The sequence below is a fragment of the Daktulosphaira vitifoliae genome, unplaced genomic scaffold (assembly GCF_025091365.1).
Source record: "Daktulosphaira vitifoliae isolate Bord-2020 unplaced genomic scaffold, ASM2509136v1 Scaffold_2, whole genome shotgun sequence".
Lineage (NCBI taxonomy): Eukaryota > Metazoa > Arthropoda > Insecta > Hemiptera > Phylloxeridae > Daktulosphaira > Daktulosphaira vitifoliae.
The window spans coordinates 38,834,985-38,851,716 of NW_026099573.1; the positions used below are offsets into that span (position 1 = coordinate 38,834,985).

The 16,732-nt window shown below is 28.4% G+C and overlaps 1 protein-coding gene across 3 annotated transcripts in view; it reads right to left on the reverse strand.

The window, feature by feature from the left end:
- Window positions 1-695: 695 nt before the first annotated feature.
- Window positions 696-16,732, reverse strand: part of LOC126899479 (uncharacterized) — a 22,562-nt gene continuing 6,525 nt past the window's right edge. Inside the window, exons 3-31 of one of the 3 annotated variants that reach the window (XM_050674440.1) lie at window positions 14,492-14,750; window positions 14,067-14,197; window positions 13,702-13,865; window positions 13,414-13,621; window positions 12,929-13,094; window positions 12,616-12,839; window positions 12,208-12,411; window positions 11,175-11,299; window positions 11,029-11,101; window positions 10,854-10,957; window positions 10,561-10,784; window positions 10,392-10,497; window positions 10,036-10,161; window positions 9,539-9,964; window positions 9,318-9,473; window positions 8,870-9,214; window positions 8,663-8,803; window positions 4,378-4,727; window positions 4,194-4,297; window positions 4,000-4,111; window positions 3,840-3,925; window positions 3,650-3,779; window positions 3,393-3,585; window positions 2,975-3,121; window positions 2,492-2,706; window positions 2,327-2,427; window positions 2,050-2,250; window positions 1,742-1,965; window positions 696-1,515 (exon numbers count right to left, since the gene is read on the reverse strand). In XM_050674440.1, coding sequence (XP_050530397.1) covers window positions 853-1,515; window positions 1,742-1,965; window positions 2,050-2,250; window positions 2,327-2,427; window positions 2,492-2,706; window positions 2,975-3,121; window positions 3,393-3,585; window positions 3,650-3,779; window positions 3,840-3,925; window positions 4,000-4,111; window positions 4,194-4,297; window positions 4,378-4,727; window positions 8,663-8,803; window positions 8,870-9,214; window positions 9,318-9,473; window positions 9,539-9,964; window positions 10,036-10,161; window positions 10,392-10,497; window positions 10,561-10,784; window positions 10,854-10,957; window positions 11,029-11,101; window positions 11,175-11,299; window positions 12,208-12,411; window positions 12,616-12,839; window positions 12,929-13,094; window positions 13,414-13,621; window positions 13,702-13,865; window positions 14,067-14,197; window positions 14,492-14,750 — 5,708 coding nt within the window. In that variant the 3' untranslated portion in view covers window positions 696-852. Of the gene's footprint in view, window positions 1,516-1,741; window positions 1,966-2,049; window positions 2,251-2,326; window positions 2,428-2,491; window positions 2,707-2,974; window positions 3,122-3,392; window positions 3,586-3,649; window positions 3,780-3,839; window positions 3,926-3,999; window positions 4,112-4,193; window positions 4,298-4,377; window positions 4,728-8,662; window positions 8,804-8,869; window positions 9,215-9,317; window positions 9,474-9,538; window positions 9,965-10,035; window positions 10,162-10,391; window positions 10,498-10,560; window positions 10,785-10,853; window positions 10,958-11,028; window positions 11,102-11,174; window positions 11,300-12,207; window positions 12,412-12,615; window positions 12,840-12,928; window positions 13,095-13,413; window positions 13,622-13,701; window positions 13,866-14,066; window positions 14,198-14,491; window positions 14,751-16,732 lie in introns of those variants that run through there. The other 2 variants (XM_050674441.1, XR_007702603.1) reach the window with 2 other exon arrangements.

Sequence of the window (16,732 nt, forward strand, 5' to 3'; positions counted from 1 at the left end):
TAACATAAATTCGAATTAGAATTAGTGAGGTGCTTAATTGATTTTTCAAAAACTATTTTGAGCTTAACTATGAACTCATCCAAATATATATATATTGGAGAAATATTAAAAGGGATGACTGTTAAGCACTGAAGGGCATAGGTGAGTCGAGTTCTCTTCCGTCCCCCCCATCATTTTATATTTAATTGTCTGTTTGAAATCAATTACACTAAGCTAGATATGCTTATTTTGCGACACGTATTGTTGTTAATTTTGTTTTCAAATATTTAAATACTTCAAATACCATTAACTACTAACCTAGTTTTTATAGATATTTTTTATTTTTTTGTCAATACATTATATTAACTTTAATGTGATGTAGGCTTAAAGAAATTAAGCTTTTTGATACATAATCAAAAATTGAAAACAAAAATATTTAATGTAATGATTATGTCCCCACCCAGTACTTAGGTTAATAGGATTGTCAAAACAAGTAATCGTACGTCGTCAACAAGATAACCTAAGTGAGTAAGCCTAAAGTATTATCAATATAAAATTTCAGAATGATCCGTACAGTACTCAGCTACGCATTCAAAAAGTAATTATTAAGACTTCAAATTTTTATTTGATTACTTAGTAATCAAATAAAAATTAATATAAATTAATAACAAAAATAACGATTTTTATGTAATATAAAAATTGTTAAATTCTCTGGTGATTCCAATGAAAAATTAGAAAGATAAAAAAATATTTTGATAAAAATTACAATAAAATAAATTGATGTTAATTATTAACTTAATGATAGAAGACAAACTAAAACAAATTTAAATGAAACAATTATTATGTATGTTTTCTTTCATTGATAGTATCCAATCAATTTCTAGATAATCTGTGATATTTAACAAAAATCGCATAAATAAGAGCATTGAAAATAAATAATACACCGACGACAAGTAACGTGACTATTAAGGGCGTTGACGTATCGAACAATATAGCGCTTCGTCCAAGTACAACGTTAGCTATGCCGTATAGATTCCAAGAAAACAGTGAACAGAAACCAACAGTAGCGGCTATTGAGACAATGATTGACCAGACAAATACGGTAATAGCATTAGATTTAGCTGTGTTCATAGCGGCTTTTACAACACGCAAAGGTCCACGCCGGTTAACCAGCTTCAGCAACCTTAGTATTGACATTGCGGTAAAAGTTGCGCCCATTGTAAGTGCAATTGTATGTGCTCGACACGGTGCCACAAAATCGTCATACACCGGTTGGTCATTAACCGAGCTAAACTTGTCTGATAATGCTTCCATCGCCCGTAGACGTTCGAGCAAAGAGACAATGCAGAAAACGATTACAAAGGCCAGGCTAACATCGTACACTATCCAGAAAGTTGACAGGCCGAATTTTACGATCTCGCTGTAGAGACTTATTAGTTGAAAAACTGCCGCTCCGCTGAAAACGAGTACAACCATCAAGGTGAAAGTATAAGTTTCCCATGAGATGATTATCGAAGCTGTGGGTATTGTTTCAACCTAACATCAAAAATGTTTAATATTAATTTTGTGCGCATATAAGTTTTATTGAAGTATGACATATTATTTGACGAAAGAATAATTCTTTATAAGTAAACCTTACTTATAAAGAATTAACCTAATCGTTTTTATCTTGCCTATGGCGTTTTTAGACGTAGATGTAAACACCGTTTTAATATAGAAACTGTTTAGAAATAAAATTTATAGTTCAATCGATTACACTTACTTCTACTTTAATTTTGTATGATAGTCCAAACAACGTCATCATATTTATTTTAACTGCAGTGACGGTATCCGATCCTGCGTTGAATACGTGAAATTCTACAAAGAAGTTTTTTGTCCTGACGTCTAACCATTGCAAGTCAAAATACTCGTTCAGCATTATTTTACACTGTAAAGGCCCACCGACCAAGTCTAATTTATAACCAGAATAGTCAGTCTTTGTCGTCTCTAAAGAATTAATTAACAATAAACTATTAAAAAAATTTTTTTATTTGACTTAATTTAAAGCCTTAAATAAATTTCAATTATTACCAAAAAACAAATTATGTTTGATGGTTAGTTCAGTGTACGACCAAGGCAGCGAACCTTTTAACCCTTTTGGTAAATCTGTCCATCCCGGACCATATTCTCTCGTATCTTTTTTACCGTTTTCGTTGATTCTAATTTGACGCAATCTTATGCCAGTCCCTATAAGTCTACTGTTGTATAAGTTGAACCATCCCACACTATCGTCTAAATAAGAATAAGCAATATAATGATTTTAAGAATACAATAAATGCTCGACTTTCTACGCCGTTATAAACTTTACATTCTTCAGAGTCCAACAGTTCATCAATGAGCCCCTCTCCATTGTACAGCTCTGATGTATGAAGCGATTTTATGAGCTTTTCCGACAATATTACCTTTAAGCTTAAATTATATTTCGATACTAGAATCATTTTATACTGAATGAATTTATAGGTATGTAACTAACTTTTTTGATGTGATGGTATCGCTATACTTGGTCTTAAAAATGTGTTCTACGTGTTTTGAAACCAACCGATTGACATGTAATCGGTCAATTTGATTTCCAAAAGCATCCATCAGACAAAGGTAGCATACAGACAATGAAATAAACACTATACATAACAAAAAATTTGCTCTTGTGTTCTTATAATCAATAAGATGTATTTGTCGATTTTTCGATGCCTATAAAGTTAAAATTCACAATTTATATAGTATTAGAACTCCTATCTGTAACAAAAAAATATTGTATAGTCAATGACTTTATAAAAATTGTGAATTAAAAAAAATTTAAATGTAAGATAATGATAGCATTTTAATGAGAAAATAAAAAAAATGATTATTATTATTATTATTATATTAGTGATAGATACACTCAGAATAATAAACTAGGTTTTAAATAATAGTAATAAAACGAATTTTCGATCGTTCATTTAGATCCTGAGTTTCTTACAATCGCTTTAGTTGAAGACAACGGCGCGTACAAAAATCTTTCACGAGTTTTTCGTATTGCTTTGAGATAATTGGCATCTTGTGACAAGGGTTTATGTTTTTCTCTGTACCGTGTTAATTGTATTATGTACATCAAAGATGTTAAGCTCTGAAAAAATAAAGTAATTTTTAATGTACGGCAGCAAAGTTTTGCTCTGCTTAATAATTGGGCTACTGTGCATCTTAAATATATCATTGGACCAAAATATAAGTACCTAATAGAGCGTTATTAGTGAATTTTATAATTATAAAATTACGAAACATAGTAAGTTTGCCCTACAAATTTTGTTATCTACTCTCTACAGCTTCTATTTTTTTGTAATGTTGTTTTTAAAGGGTAGAAGTAGTCTCATTATACGGTACTCAACATCAATACTTACATTATTATCCTTATCATACGCTGCTGCAAGAGCACTAGTAAAAATTATATTGAACGGTTTGGCTATCAACACATTTTGTACGAATCCTAAAAGTATAGCCGTTAACCAGCAAAGGCTTTTCACTCTACCAAATTTCAGACCATACAAAACTATATAGAATCCAGAAAATGCGTACACTACAAAACAACAAGACCTGCAACTCTCCCTGGTTAGCTGTGGTTATAGAAAATTAACAATAATAACATTAAGTAACATACCAACCTGTAATAAGCCAAATATTCCAACGATAAAGAATTGACGGCGTTCCTGTGTGGGCCGGAAAATAGTAAATCGTTTTTGTCATTTTTTGTGCTATTAACAATGTGGGGTTTTTCTTCCAAATTGATGCTAAAAAGTTTGGTGTCCAAAAATTAATTGTTTGTAGGTTAAACTAACGCTGTAACTCACTTTCAGTATTTAGGTTATTTTCTAGCACATGATTTTTCTGAGGAATCGTTGATCGAATTTTTCTGAATGTTATGCTGGCATTTTTCCTAAAGTGTACAATAACGTTTTTATTTATTTTTTCTATAATTATATCAGAAACAATTCAAATATTAAACATTACTCGAAACAAAAATACACTCCAAAAGTCAATATTAATTCTAAAAACTCGCTTTGAATAGCAATAATCACTTCTCTGATGCGCAAACCATAATTTAAAAACTGTTCTTCGTCTTCTAAATGAAAAAAAAAAATAAGTAGTTTTTAAATCTAAGATATTATAAGCATATAATATAATAAAGTTTTTTTTAATTTTACGATTTAATAGTTCGTAGAATACCATGCTGGCTATCATAATGCTCAGGACAGTACAAAGAACCATATTCAATCTTTGGCATCTCGTATATAGGGACCTCGGGTGACTGTAAAAATATATAAAATAGACCAATAAAAAAAACAATGTTTAATTTTTATATTCAAATTATTTATAAAAATCACATACCGCATAAAAATACTAGCCCAAGTATGTTTTTCACGTGTAATTGTCTCTGCCAGCTCTCTCGTTTTTCTCCTCCACCTGTGACGTGGATTATTAATTTTAATAATGTAATGGAAATCTTTACCCGGTCGAACTAATGAAAACCATCTTTCTACCTCGAACTGATATTTTTTATTATGTCTCACGTCGATTACTACAATTCGTTTGCAGTACCATTCTGGATCAAAGCCTTCGTTATCATGCCATAATCTAATAGTATGTATTTCACCAAGATGTTGAGGTGTGAAAATCAAAAACCAATCATCGTTTGACCGTTGCATTGTTTTGTAATAATTATTATTGAGGCAATGGGGCTGAAAAATTATAATATATTTAAAATATTGTATACCACTTAATGACATATACAGAGTGATCGAAATCTGATAAGATACTTATTTTCTCAGAAACTATTGAGAATTTAAAATTTTTGTAAAAAGAAAAATTATTAAGTTTATAAAACTCTATATAATTATATGAAGTTAAATAAAAATTTTTTTTATCCCTTCAGGGATAAAAATGTTTATTTATAATTTTTTTAAATTGGAACCACTATATTTGATTTGATAATATGATAGAAAAAAAAATTACAAACAATTTTGTTCTTATAATTTTTTTATCCAAACAACCGTTTACGTTTTATAATTGTTTAAAGATTTTGACTTCCAGAAAAAATTCTATCATTTATTACGTATCATAATATCGGTGGCAGTGCAACCGGTATTTTTGTTAGATCCTTTAGTCTTACAAAACCATAGACTTAGCTATTAATAATACACCGAAAACCCGGTTTGAATCTATTATTGTTATCACTCATTTAGTGCGTAGTAAATTTTTATAGCTAATTTACCTGTCATAACTTAATCAATAAAATTTGGTTTATGCAATATCAAATAAAAAGAATGACTTCTGTATTTGATACAGTAAAATGACAATAGATATTTGGCTTTAAATCATTTAACTTTAACAAGCTGTAACGGACGAAAGGTTAATCGGATAAAAAAAATTATAAGAATAAAATTGTTTGTAATTTTTTTTTTTCTATTATATTATAAAGTTAAAAATAAGGGTTCCCATTTAAGAAAATTATAAATAAGGGTTTTTATCCTTGAAGGGACAAAAAAAATAATGGTTTGACTACATATTATTGTAGTTTTTTTAACTTAATATTTTTTCTCTATAATAAAATTTAAAATTCTCAATATTTTCTGAGAAAATGAGTGTCTTACCAGATTTCGATCATTCTGTATACAGGTAAAATAGATCTAACTGATGACACATATAAGTTTGATACAATCATCCATTTAGTTGTATTTTATTTTTAATAATTTATGTATTCTTAGACTATGTTAAAATTATACATTTAACTTCAATGAGAAGCTGAGAAAATATTAATTTTAATATGATGTGTTTCTTTTTTTTTTTGTGCGCGTATTTGTTGCCACTTTTTCTTAGCTCTCGACGGACCGATTTCTCTCAATGGTAGGTCAAAAGATCACATATCGTATCTAGTTGAAGAAATTGCCCTTTAAAATTTAAAAAATTTCCCTTTTTCCTGTAAGTGGGGAAAATCTTCAAAAAAATTAAGGTTTTTAAAATTGGTAAATTTTGAAATTTTTTTTTTTTTAAACTGCCATAACTTTTTTAAAAATTAACAAATCAAAATAATTTATTTTTATATGGAAAACTTAGACATTATTCTTTCATTTAATATAAATTTTAAGGAAATCTGACCCTTTACCTTCCAACGGGGGCGGATTCAAAATAGCAAATTTTTCACAAAAGTCAATTTTTTGAACTTTTGATAATGTTTGAGAAATATTATGTCCTTTAAATATATGTTACATTAAAGTTTATGTTACGTACTATAAATTACAAAAAAAAATTAGTCTTCGTGACTTATCGTGTATGTGCAAATAGTTGCTGTAAATTAAAAAAATGCAATTTTTGTTTCAAATTTTTTTTTGTTTATTTTAAAATACCAAGTTTTCCTATAGTAATGAGTCCACGAATTTTTATAAAAGTTACATGAGTCTAACTTATATTAATTATAAAATTAAACTTATTTTGATTATTTGCCTCCTCAAAGTTAAGAAAAACGACTTAGAAATTGTCAACTGGTCTTTATATAAAATTTCATGTAACGCATAGTTTCGTCGAATTTAATACGGTTTATACGCTTAAGGTACGAAGTTTGAACCCCGTCCGTTAAAATGAATTATTGTCATAATTCTTTTATTTGAAAAAAAAAAAATTATTTTTATCTCATTTAGATTGAATAACTTCAATGAATATTATAGACCCCATCACTGTAGTCTCTTCTTGCGAGAAGGAATTTCTTATTCATATTAAAATATGAATAGGTATTTTTTTGTGTCTGTCATTCATTTTTCTCAGCTCTCACTTGACCAATATTAATGATCATACATCAAAAGAACACTATTTAATTTTTTTAAACTTACAAACACCAAATATTAGAAAATATCCTTTAATTTTAGAAATTTAGACAGATATCTCAAAATTACTCTACTATGAAAAATGGCCACCTAAAAAAACTTTTTTAATTAAATATCTCCAAATTAATAGGAGTATGAAATTCATTTTTATACTGAATTACACAAAATAATCATAGAGGAATGTATACTAAACCAAATTTTTACACTGATTTAAAGTCTGAAATTAGATTTTTTCTATAACCTCTTTTTTAAGATTATTACTAATTAGAAAGCACATGAAAAAATGAATTTAAAACATTTTTTATTAAGTTATTATTAATTTTTAATATATTAAAAATAATGCATGCAAAATTTCAATTCAAAATTATTTTTATGAAAGCTTATATTTCAAAATGCTGAACGTTTAGACACTATTTTAGCTTAACTTGCATATTTAGACTTTTAATCATTATATTGAAAATTTTAAAAGGAATGAAAAATTGTATTTTTTAAATTGATATGTGATCGAGAATTTAAATAATTTTTATTGCAATAACAATATATAACAGATAGAGAAGAACATATTGATGCCAATATTGACAGCGTTTTAGACACAAATTGCCAAAAATTACTTAAATTAGAGTACAAATAATAGATTGATGGATAGGATTAGAGAGAGATTTTAGGAGAAATTTATTAACAAGCAAGCGACAGCGGATTTTGAGGGGCGGAGAGGAACACTTAACTAAAATACTGTGGCTCTGGGTTGATTTTGGAACATCAAGAATACTGATATGTTCGACTACTTACAAAGAGCAGAGGAAAGAGCAATTGAACGAAATGCAATAAATACTGTTAGATTTAGGAACAGCAATGACGTTAAAATAACCCCTAGAGTCGCGTATGAAATCTTGGGATTATAAAGAATTAAAAATGTTTTTAATAATAAAAATAATAATTTTTTTTAATTTATAATTTTTACAAAATTTCAATTATGTCAATTATGAAATAAAAAGTATATCATATTTCCTTGTACATTTACTTTCCTACATATACAGCTAATAAAATTTGTAATGAGGATAGTATGGTAGCACACGATGATTTGCCTTGCGGAAATACTACACATGGACAAAGTTTTCAGTTATTGATATCAAGTTGACTTTAATGATAAATATTGACCATAGTTTTATTTAATCATTAAATTTAGAGATACAAGAATTTGGAATCAAAGTAATATAAAAAAAAAATGTGTCTCTCTGAACAAGAGGGACCTTTTATCAGAAAGACGTCCCAACGGCTCGCATACCTCATAGCTATGCGAGACGCCTTGGATGAGGCGACTTCTACCCCGTGGAAAGCCATAGGAAAAGGGAGGTAGGCCGAGGCTACTCATCATTAAATAGCCTAGACCCGGATAAGCAGGAATTAGGAAGAGGCAAAAGGAATGTGGAATGGGCCTAAGGGACCCATTCCAGGGAGACGAGGAGGCTCCCGTGTCGCGGGGGGATGGCGATATTCACCCGACGCCCACCCGCCCGAAAACCCTATTCGACCTGTTGAACGTGTGCCAATTCAGCAGGGTACCGCGGAGGACTGACCTTACAAGTCCACCCAAGAGGTTACGGCTTAGCCCAAGAGCCTTAAGACTCTCTAACGAGCTAAGTAGCCATACCCCTCGCCAAGTTATGGTCGCGGCGACTGTATGCACTTCAGTCGACTGGTGTCTCGCCATGATTTCGGACTTTAAATCAAGGCGGCTGGCGTACATACTTAACTTTATAAATAAATGTAAAGTTTTTCACATTTTTTTTACTTACTCGACTGTTCATAGTAGTTCCATGTAGTTCGATACACACGTTAGCCGTTGTTCCAGATCCCGGATAGTTACCCGTGTGTACGATCACTAGATATGCTTCGTCTTCCTCGGGATAATTGTCGTCCAGTACTTTAATTTTAGACTAGAAACTCATTTGTAAGCCTTACAGACTGCAAATTAAGGTAAGCTAAAAAAATGTTCTTTTTACCTTGTGTATGTCATTCTTGTCCCAAATTCTGGAGAAAACCATAAGTATTACGTAAACAACAAAAATGATCGCAATCAATATAAGGCAAACCATATTTTCAGAGACTGTATCAAATAAATATATATCGTTGACCGGGCTCGGAACAATCGGTAAAACGAACACGGTACTTTCAAACATTGAAAAATGACGAGTCAAGCAGTGCATATGGCCCTGGATATTACTTTGAGGACCAACTTTCATACCTTCGGTTGTCCATCTACTGCCAGACCACCGCAAGCACTTCATACACACAAAACCCATTCGAAATTTCACATCAAAAGATTCGTAGGTTCGATTTAGGATAGACTAGTTTGAAGAAAACGTACATGTCATGAAGTTATTTCAAGAATAGAACTCATTAAAAAATGTCCAAAAAAAATTAATGAAAACCGGAATAAAACATATTTACTGTATTTACAAAAACACCAATGTAATGTAGGTGGTCTTCGCTTTCTTCAGTTGTGAACAATTTTATTTTATGTAATTTACCGGCAGTTATTTTTCGAATGTATTGCTCGTTTGTCATAACATCTATATCGGGTCTTCTATTCCTTAACCAAGCAATCTAAACGCAATGATATATGTATGGTTAGAATTCAGTTTTAGTTTAAAATGATTTGTATGCTATACTAGCAAGTCGTTGTTTAGAGATTCTACTTTCACGACTAAAGATCCAAATTCTTTCGTATCAAATTTGAACACTACTACAGCTTTGTCAAAGTCCAATCTCTGTGACCCATGGGCTGGCACTCGGATTGTGTACTCCATTAAGGACTCGTTTAACGTGCCAGTTAAATTGAAGTGTATGGACGTGTGTGCATTAAAGTTTCGGGTCAAACCACGGTACTCATTTTCATTAGAACCTCCGTGATTCGACAAAGTCATAAACTTGATGTTGGAAACCATTCCATGGTCTTGTGATGTCCAAGACGTTAATTTTTTATCTAATTCAAAAATCTTTATGCCCCACGTCCCGTTGCTTTTCTGTGCTAGTTCATGAACCAATTCAGGACTCAACAAGTCGCTTCGATTTTTTAGCGTGTTCATATCCTTTACCTTCAAATATGATATGAAAATTGTTACGGTTAACGTATTTAGTACCGGATTTAGGTAAGTTTATGACTCACGTTGGTCCAAAATTTTGACTCAACACTTTCATAATATTTTTCAGCCTCGTATATCATGTGATGTATAGTAAAGCATTCACCGATGATAGTTAAAGATTCTTCAATGTTATAGGTCATATCAGCTAACTGTTAAAAAAAAAATATGCTTAAGCGTTTATAAATACTATTTTATATGATTTCTTGAAAACCAATTAAATATATTGAGGAAACAATATCTAAGAATACATTTTTATAAGAAATTAAATTTATGGTCGAATATGAAGATTTGGTTTATTTATATTTAAAAATTTTATTTAGCTTTTTAGAACTAATATCGACGTAAATCTATTTGTATATTTAGTTTCAGTCACGCATACATTTTGATATGATGATACAATATAACGTGTCCGATTCCGTACATTATTATTTCTGTCTCTCGTGGAAACGCTCCTAATTACGGTGTCGATTATATTCTTCAAACAACTAGATATCAAAAGTAACGTATAATTAAATTGTATATCAAAAGATTGTTTTCTGCATTATCACCTTGTTATTCGACCCATGCGTTCAATATCGGCTGTACGGTGATTTTCTTTAGATTTTCTTAAATAATTAAAGAGATAATTAGTAACCGTTAATAGACTAATTGACGTTTCCTTAAGATTTTGTGGCTTCATTTTTTCTTTGTCTGCTTTAGAGCAAATCATAACGATTTTATTCAAAATCAGTGCTGCGTGTTCAATATTTACTATATTCCTCTCCATTGATATCTATGGACAAATAATTTACTTTATTTTTATTAAAAAAGCGCTCAATTTCATCCTTATGCTTTGACTAACTCTTTGTATAGTTTTGAGAAGTTCAGTGAATTTACTTGTATTATTATTATTATTGTTATTATTTAGCAACACTTCGCTTATAGCTGAAATTTTTTGTATAGTTTCTGTTTAAGAATAAATTAATAATTTAGATACACTAATAATAATAAAGGATATTTACTTTCTATATGTTTACCTGACGTAGTTAATGCTTTATCGTCAATTTCTTTCGACAAAATATCTAATTTTCCAGTTACCGACGTGTTGACCTACGAATTTTAAAGTAATTATAACTTAATTAAATAAAAAATCATAAATAATTTCCATTTTATGACCACTCACTTGAATACTAATATTATAGTCAACGTAAATTCCGTATTTGTTTGTAGCTCTCACTAATATTGTACTTTTAGTCGATAAATGCAATAAATTTTTTATTTTAGGTCCATTGTGTTTTAATAATATGCCTAAAATAGTGTTTCAAATATAAAACAAACATTTCTTAATTTAAATTATTAAATTAGATTTAAAGATCTAAGAATTTAAGTAAATGCATTTCTTAAATTATTTAAGTAAATTTTCTAGCGTTTCAATTTAGACAAATAAATTAAAATTTTAAATAATTTATTTCTCTCGTTTATAACTAAAAATATATGCCATTTAAAACCTATATAACTGTATATTTTTCTTTAAATTCTACAAAAAAACTAAGAACATAAGGTTCATAATTTTCAAAACTTTTATTCAACCTAGAATTTTTCAATCCTATTACTTTATAAAATACATTATTAGCTATATAAAATAATAAATTAAGGATAAGACCCTCATTCTTTTAGTTCACACAGATTCTTTAAATTAGTTTACTGAGTGTAAGTTTGTCGACGAGCGATATCGAATCGTCTGATGTTTTTTTGTTTAATTATTGAACGTAATTAAACTTAGTGAGAAGGTTGGAAGATAAAATTCAGTACTTAATACTTGTTATTGTTGATTTATTGTAATTAAAATAATTGAATAGTAAGTGATAGTAATAGTAGTAAATACACTCAATAATACGATAGCGGAACTACAACTAATTATTATTAATAATATTGACTCGAATATGCACAATTTGAGTGGTAAGATATCTTCTGGATCAGCAAGCTTGTGCAATAATTCATAACATTCTGTACATAGAGTGTTCAGATAGTAATAAACGCGTTTCTATTATTCTCATTGTTTGTAACCTGTTTCCTTACTTACTGAACACTATAGATACATATATATAGGTGTTCAGTAAGCAAGGAAAAGGATTTCTATTATTCTCATTGTTTGGAACAATTGTTCTGATTCCTTACCTTTTGACACCCTGTTTAATGTACAAATACTTTGATACCTAAATTACTCTGATCGCCTTCGAAAGGTTCATAGAAGTCATAGTTTAGATTTTTATCTCCGTATTGATCTCGAAATCCCCAGCATTCTAAGTTCCATGAAGACTTTCCATTCAACAACTTAATTTCATCAATACGACATTCACCTGCTTCCGGTTTCCCAGCAGTTTCAATAATTATATAACTATCAATAAATTCGACTTTTTCTAAAATATGACAACTTTAGATAAAATACACAAAATAAATGGAAACAGTATATCTAGTTTTAGGAATATTATTTTCAACATTAAGATGATATTTCACATGTATAATATATGCAATGTACATATTTTTCACATTTATTATATAACAAAAAAAGAAAAATTCAATGCCAAATAAAAATAAACGCCAAAAAGTACATTCTATCGTACCTAGAACTTTGATCATGTAAACTTTGTTATAATCCAATGCATTTTTTTTTATTATTAAGATGTTCGAGGGTGTATCAGACACTCTGATATCAAAATCTTGCCTAAAAGAAGATTCCATTTTTTCTTTATAGCTCCATTCAAATGTACAGTTATTACATTTTGTCTCAACATAGAGGTATATAATTTCTAGCGGACTGGAAATAGTACCGCAGTTTTTTAAACACCTAACAATAGCAACAACTGATAAGTTAACATATACATATACTAAAATGATACGTATAATATTACAAATCATAACATTATTTTTGTATACTTGATTTGAAGTGCAAACGTTTGACTACGCGGTATCACTCGAATAACCGCGTTAGCATGTTTTGGATTTCCTATGTTGGCTTTATAATAAGAGTCAGGTCTCACTGTTAGACTGAATACATACTTGGCTGCTTTATTCAAAGGGGCGCTTAATTTTCTAATTGGATCTAAACCAGTAATGATGGAATATTAACATTGAACATTTTTTGGATGTAATTTAATTAATTAGTTTTTAGTAGTAAATAAAAACTTGGTGATAAAACCTTATCAATCAAGTATTGATAATTATCACATTAGTCTTAAAGTGTAGTCATAGAGTAATTACTCTATTACTCTATGAGTGTAGTACGATAAATAAAAAAAAACGTTCGGCCATTTTTTAAAAATTAAAATTAATTTCTAATAATTCATCACTGTGATTTGATTCTTATCTAACATTTCTGTAAAATTTTAATATTTAACGCTTAAATTATAACCACAGTATACCTTTTGTAATATGTTCTCTACAGTTTTCCCTATCACTTTCAATATTACAATTCCAAATATATTCCAAATGATTTTGTCTATCATTTGGTTCATTGGGATTATTCGATAAAGATGCGTCCAAAAATACGAGACCACGATTGTCAACGACAATCTCCGGACTACCGACAATATTCGCATTGAGGTCCAATAAAGAGTAAGACATTACACACTGTAAGAATTCTTTTTTCATCAGAAGATAGCAGAATTAAAACTTATTGATTAGTATACTCTACAGCACGACTTACTTACCATATATTTATTGGCCACTGTAATTTTATCATCTTTAACAGTGACATGGAAATGCGCCACTAACTTTACAGGTTTTACTAAAGGAAGAGTGTACTTGGGAATAAGGAGGTTTTTTTGATGAATAATGCTGCTATCCTCGAGTTTTATCGGATCTCCTTTGGGAACTTAAAAAAAGGGAAAAATAATTTAAAATTTATATTTAATAGTAATTTTTGATTGTGAAAGTCAAATACTATGTATTTCCTTAATATATTTAATGTAATATATTTCCTTATTTAATGGTAACTTCAACAGAGTAAAAATATCATTGACAATTCAAACGGCAAGTTAATGTTTTGTTATTTGTATACATTTTTTAAAATTACTTGTATTACTATCATCATAATAGATTTTCCATTCATAATTGTAGTCGAGATGTTTATCGCAAAGTGAGTCATTGGTAACATTCATTTTTATTTCAAAGTCATCGGCTCGAGTAAAACGTTTTTGACTCTTACTAAACATCATTAAAAAGTTATGTAAGGTTTTTTTTTTTTTTACAAATAATTGTTATAAATTTAATTGTGTCAACAAAAAAAATTTCAATTATTTAAAAATCAAGTTTTTAATATATAATTAATTTAAAAATACTAACGTTAACATTAAAAACTACCTAATAAAAAATAAATTCATAAAAAAACAACCCATAAAATTAAAAGTATGTAAACATATAATGACATACAGGGTTTACTTATATGTCACATATATTACTTCGACTCATTATTTAAGCATAGTAAGTTTAGATACTTGCCAATTATTGTCGTATGGTTCTACAAATGGTACGCAATAGGTTTGTTCGTCGTCAATAACCAAATGTCGATATGTAAAGTCTTTAACCGCACAAATTGATTTTTGTTTAACAGAACAAGCGCTGATTTTCATATCATACCAAGCACCCCATTTACCTTTACTTGGATTATTTTTGTCAATGTAGGCATATTCTGTATTAATTTTTTTTTTTGATATGAAATATGGCGGCGTACTAAAAACTGAGACATACTTTTTACCACCTGATAAAAATAAATCACAATTAAATGGCCCTTTTTCGTTTAATTTTTTCAATCAGCTAATGACCAATGAAGCTTCATCAGTCGAAAAATTTAAACATTTTGTTATTATTTCATGATAATAAACAAAGTTAAATACTATTTCTTCCGGTAAAAAATTAAGTAAGAAATTGAGCTGAGAGATAGTTAATTAGTATATTTTAGAGTAGATATGTTGAATCTAATTTGACAGAATATAATATTTATGTTCAATTTAGTTTAACTTCAATCAAGTTAAAAAATCAATAAAGGTGCGATATTGTAGGACAGATATCTCCGTATCACGTACCGTGATTAGAAGTCTACTTGGATATATAAGCACTTTAGTGACGCTTGAAGCAAGAGAAAACAAGCCTCAAAAATAACACATATTTTATAATTTTTAGTTTAATTTCTAATTACTTATTCAGAATTAAATTTTATGAAATTAAATAATATGAATCATGAACCACTTAATAAATCCAAAAAAATATAACATTAATCTTCTTTTGTTTTCTTTTAGTTACACACTTTTCTCAATTTATCAATCCTGAAATAATTTTAATATTCATACCTAACTCCTAATAAAACTTTATTTTTTTAAACGTCAATATATATTTATTATATATGTATTTAACTAGCTTAAAAAAAAGAAAATTATTTAATTAAGAATATGAAGTTCGATAACAACTTTTGAATGAGTATTTCAGAAGTTATGAACATTTTTATAGCAAAGCAGAACGAGGATTTATATTGAAAAATGTCTACTGATAAAAATACTAGAATCTATGTCTCATTTCCTCTATTCATTACAAACAATTATAAGTTTGAATTATAATAAGGTCCGCATTTTTAATATATTAAAAATATAATTAATTAATTAAATAAAATTTAAAATTATGTGTTTGGTAGTTTATATAAATTTATACGAAAGAATATTACACCGATTCCACAATACTATGTTCTATATTTAAATTAATAAAATATCAGTAATTGAACAATATTTGCATGAATTCTTATAAACAAAGGAATCAATTCGAACACTATTATGTCTTTGACTGATATCTTCAAATTAAAATAGTTGGCTTTGATGGCTCTAGTATTTAAGTACATACTTTACAGACAGTGTTTTAATATTAGTTTCTGTTTTACATAGTAAAGTCAATTAAAGTACTATATACATCTTCAAACGTACACACTGTACAATAAATACATGAACAATATCACACACAACTCAAATATTTATATTTTATAATTCACATTGATGTTATACCAATAAATTAAATGTCGCCATCAAATATTTGACATAAAGAGTAATTATTGGATTCGTCAAATTAATAATACATTATACAATTATAATTAATACAAAATAGTAATCAAAAATTTTTAAATATAAAAGATATGATAAAAATTAATTAATAAAATATGAAAATGTCAATACTAAAATGACGTCATAAAATTATTAATTTTTTCATAATATATACAATTTTTACTTGTAGAGTTAAACAAGCTGAGTAAATTCTATCGACTTAAATAATATTTTATTATTCAATAAATTAAACCAAAATTTTAGATATATTTATTCAATGTTTTTAAATTATACTTGTTGTCTACTTAGATTTTACTGTTTTAAAACTGATATAGTTATATTTTATATTATAATAATAATATTCCTTAGAATGTGTAAATAATCGAAGTTTAATTCTATTCCTAGTTTTCACACTAATTAACTAAATAAAAAAAAACAGCGTTTTTGTTTATACTAGTATAATTTTTTCAAATGTAATATATATAAACTTAAGTTAATTTGAATATTTTTGTGAATATGACAATTGTTGCCATAATATTGGTAAATGATGAAATCATCAAAAAAATTACTAATTTAAAAAACGCTAATTTTCGACATTTTTTCAATTGTAACTTTGAAGCTGAAAAGGTATGGATTTTACTATGATGTGTTTTTTTTT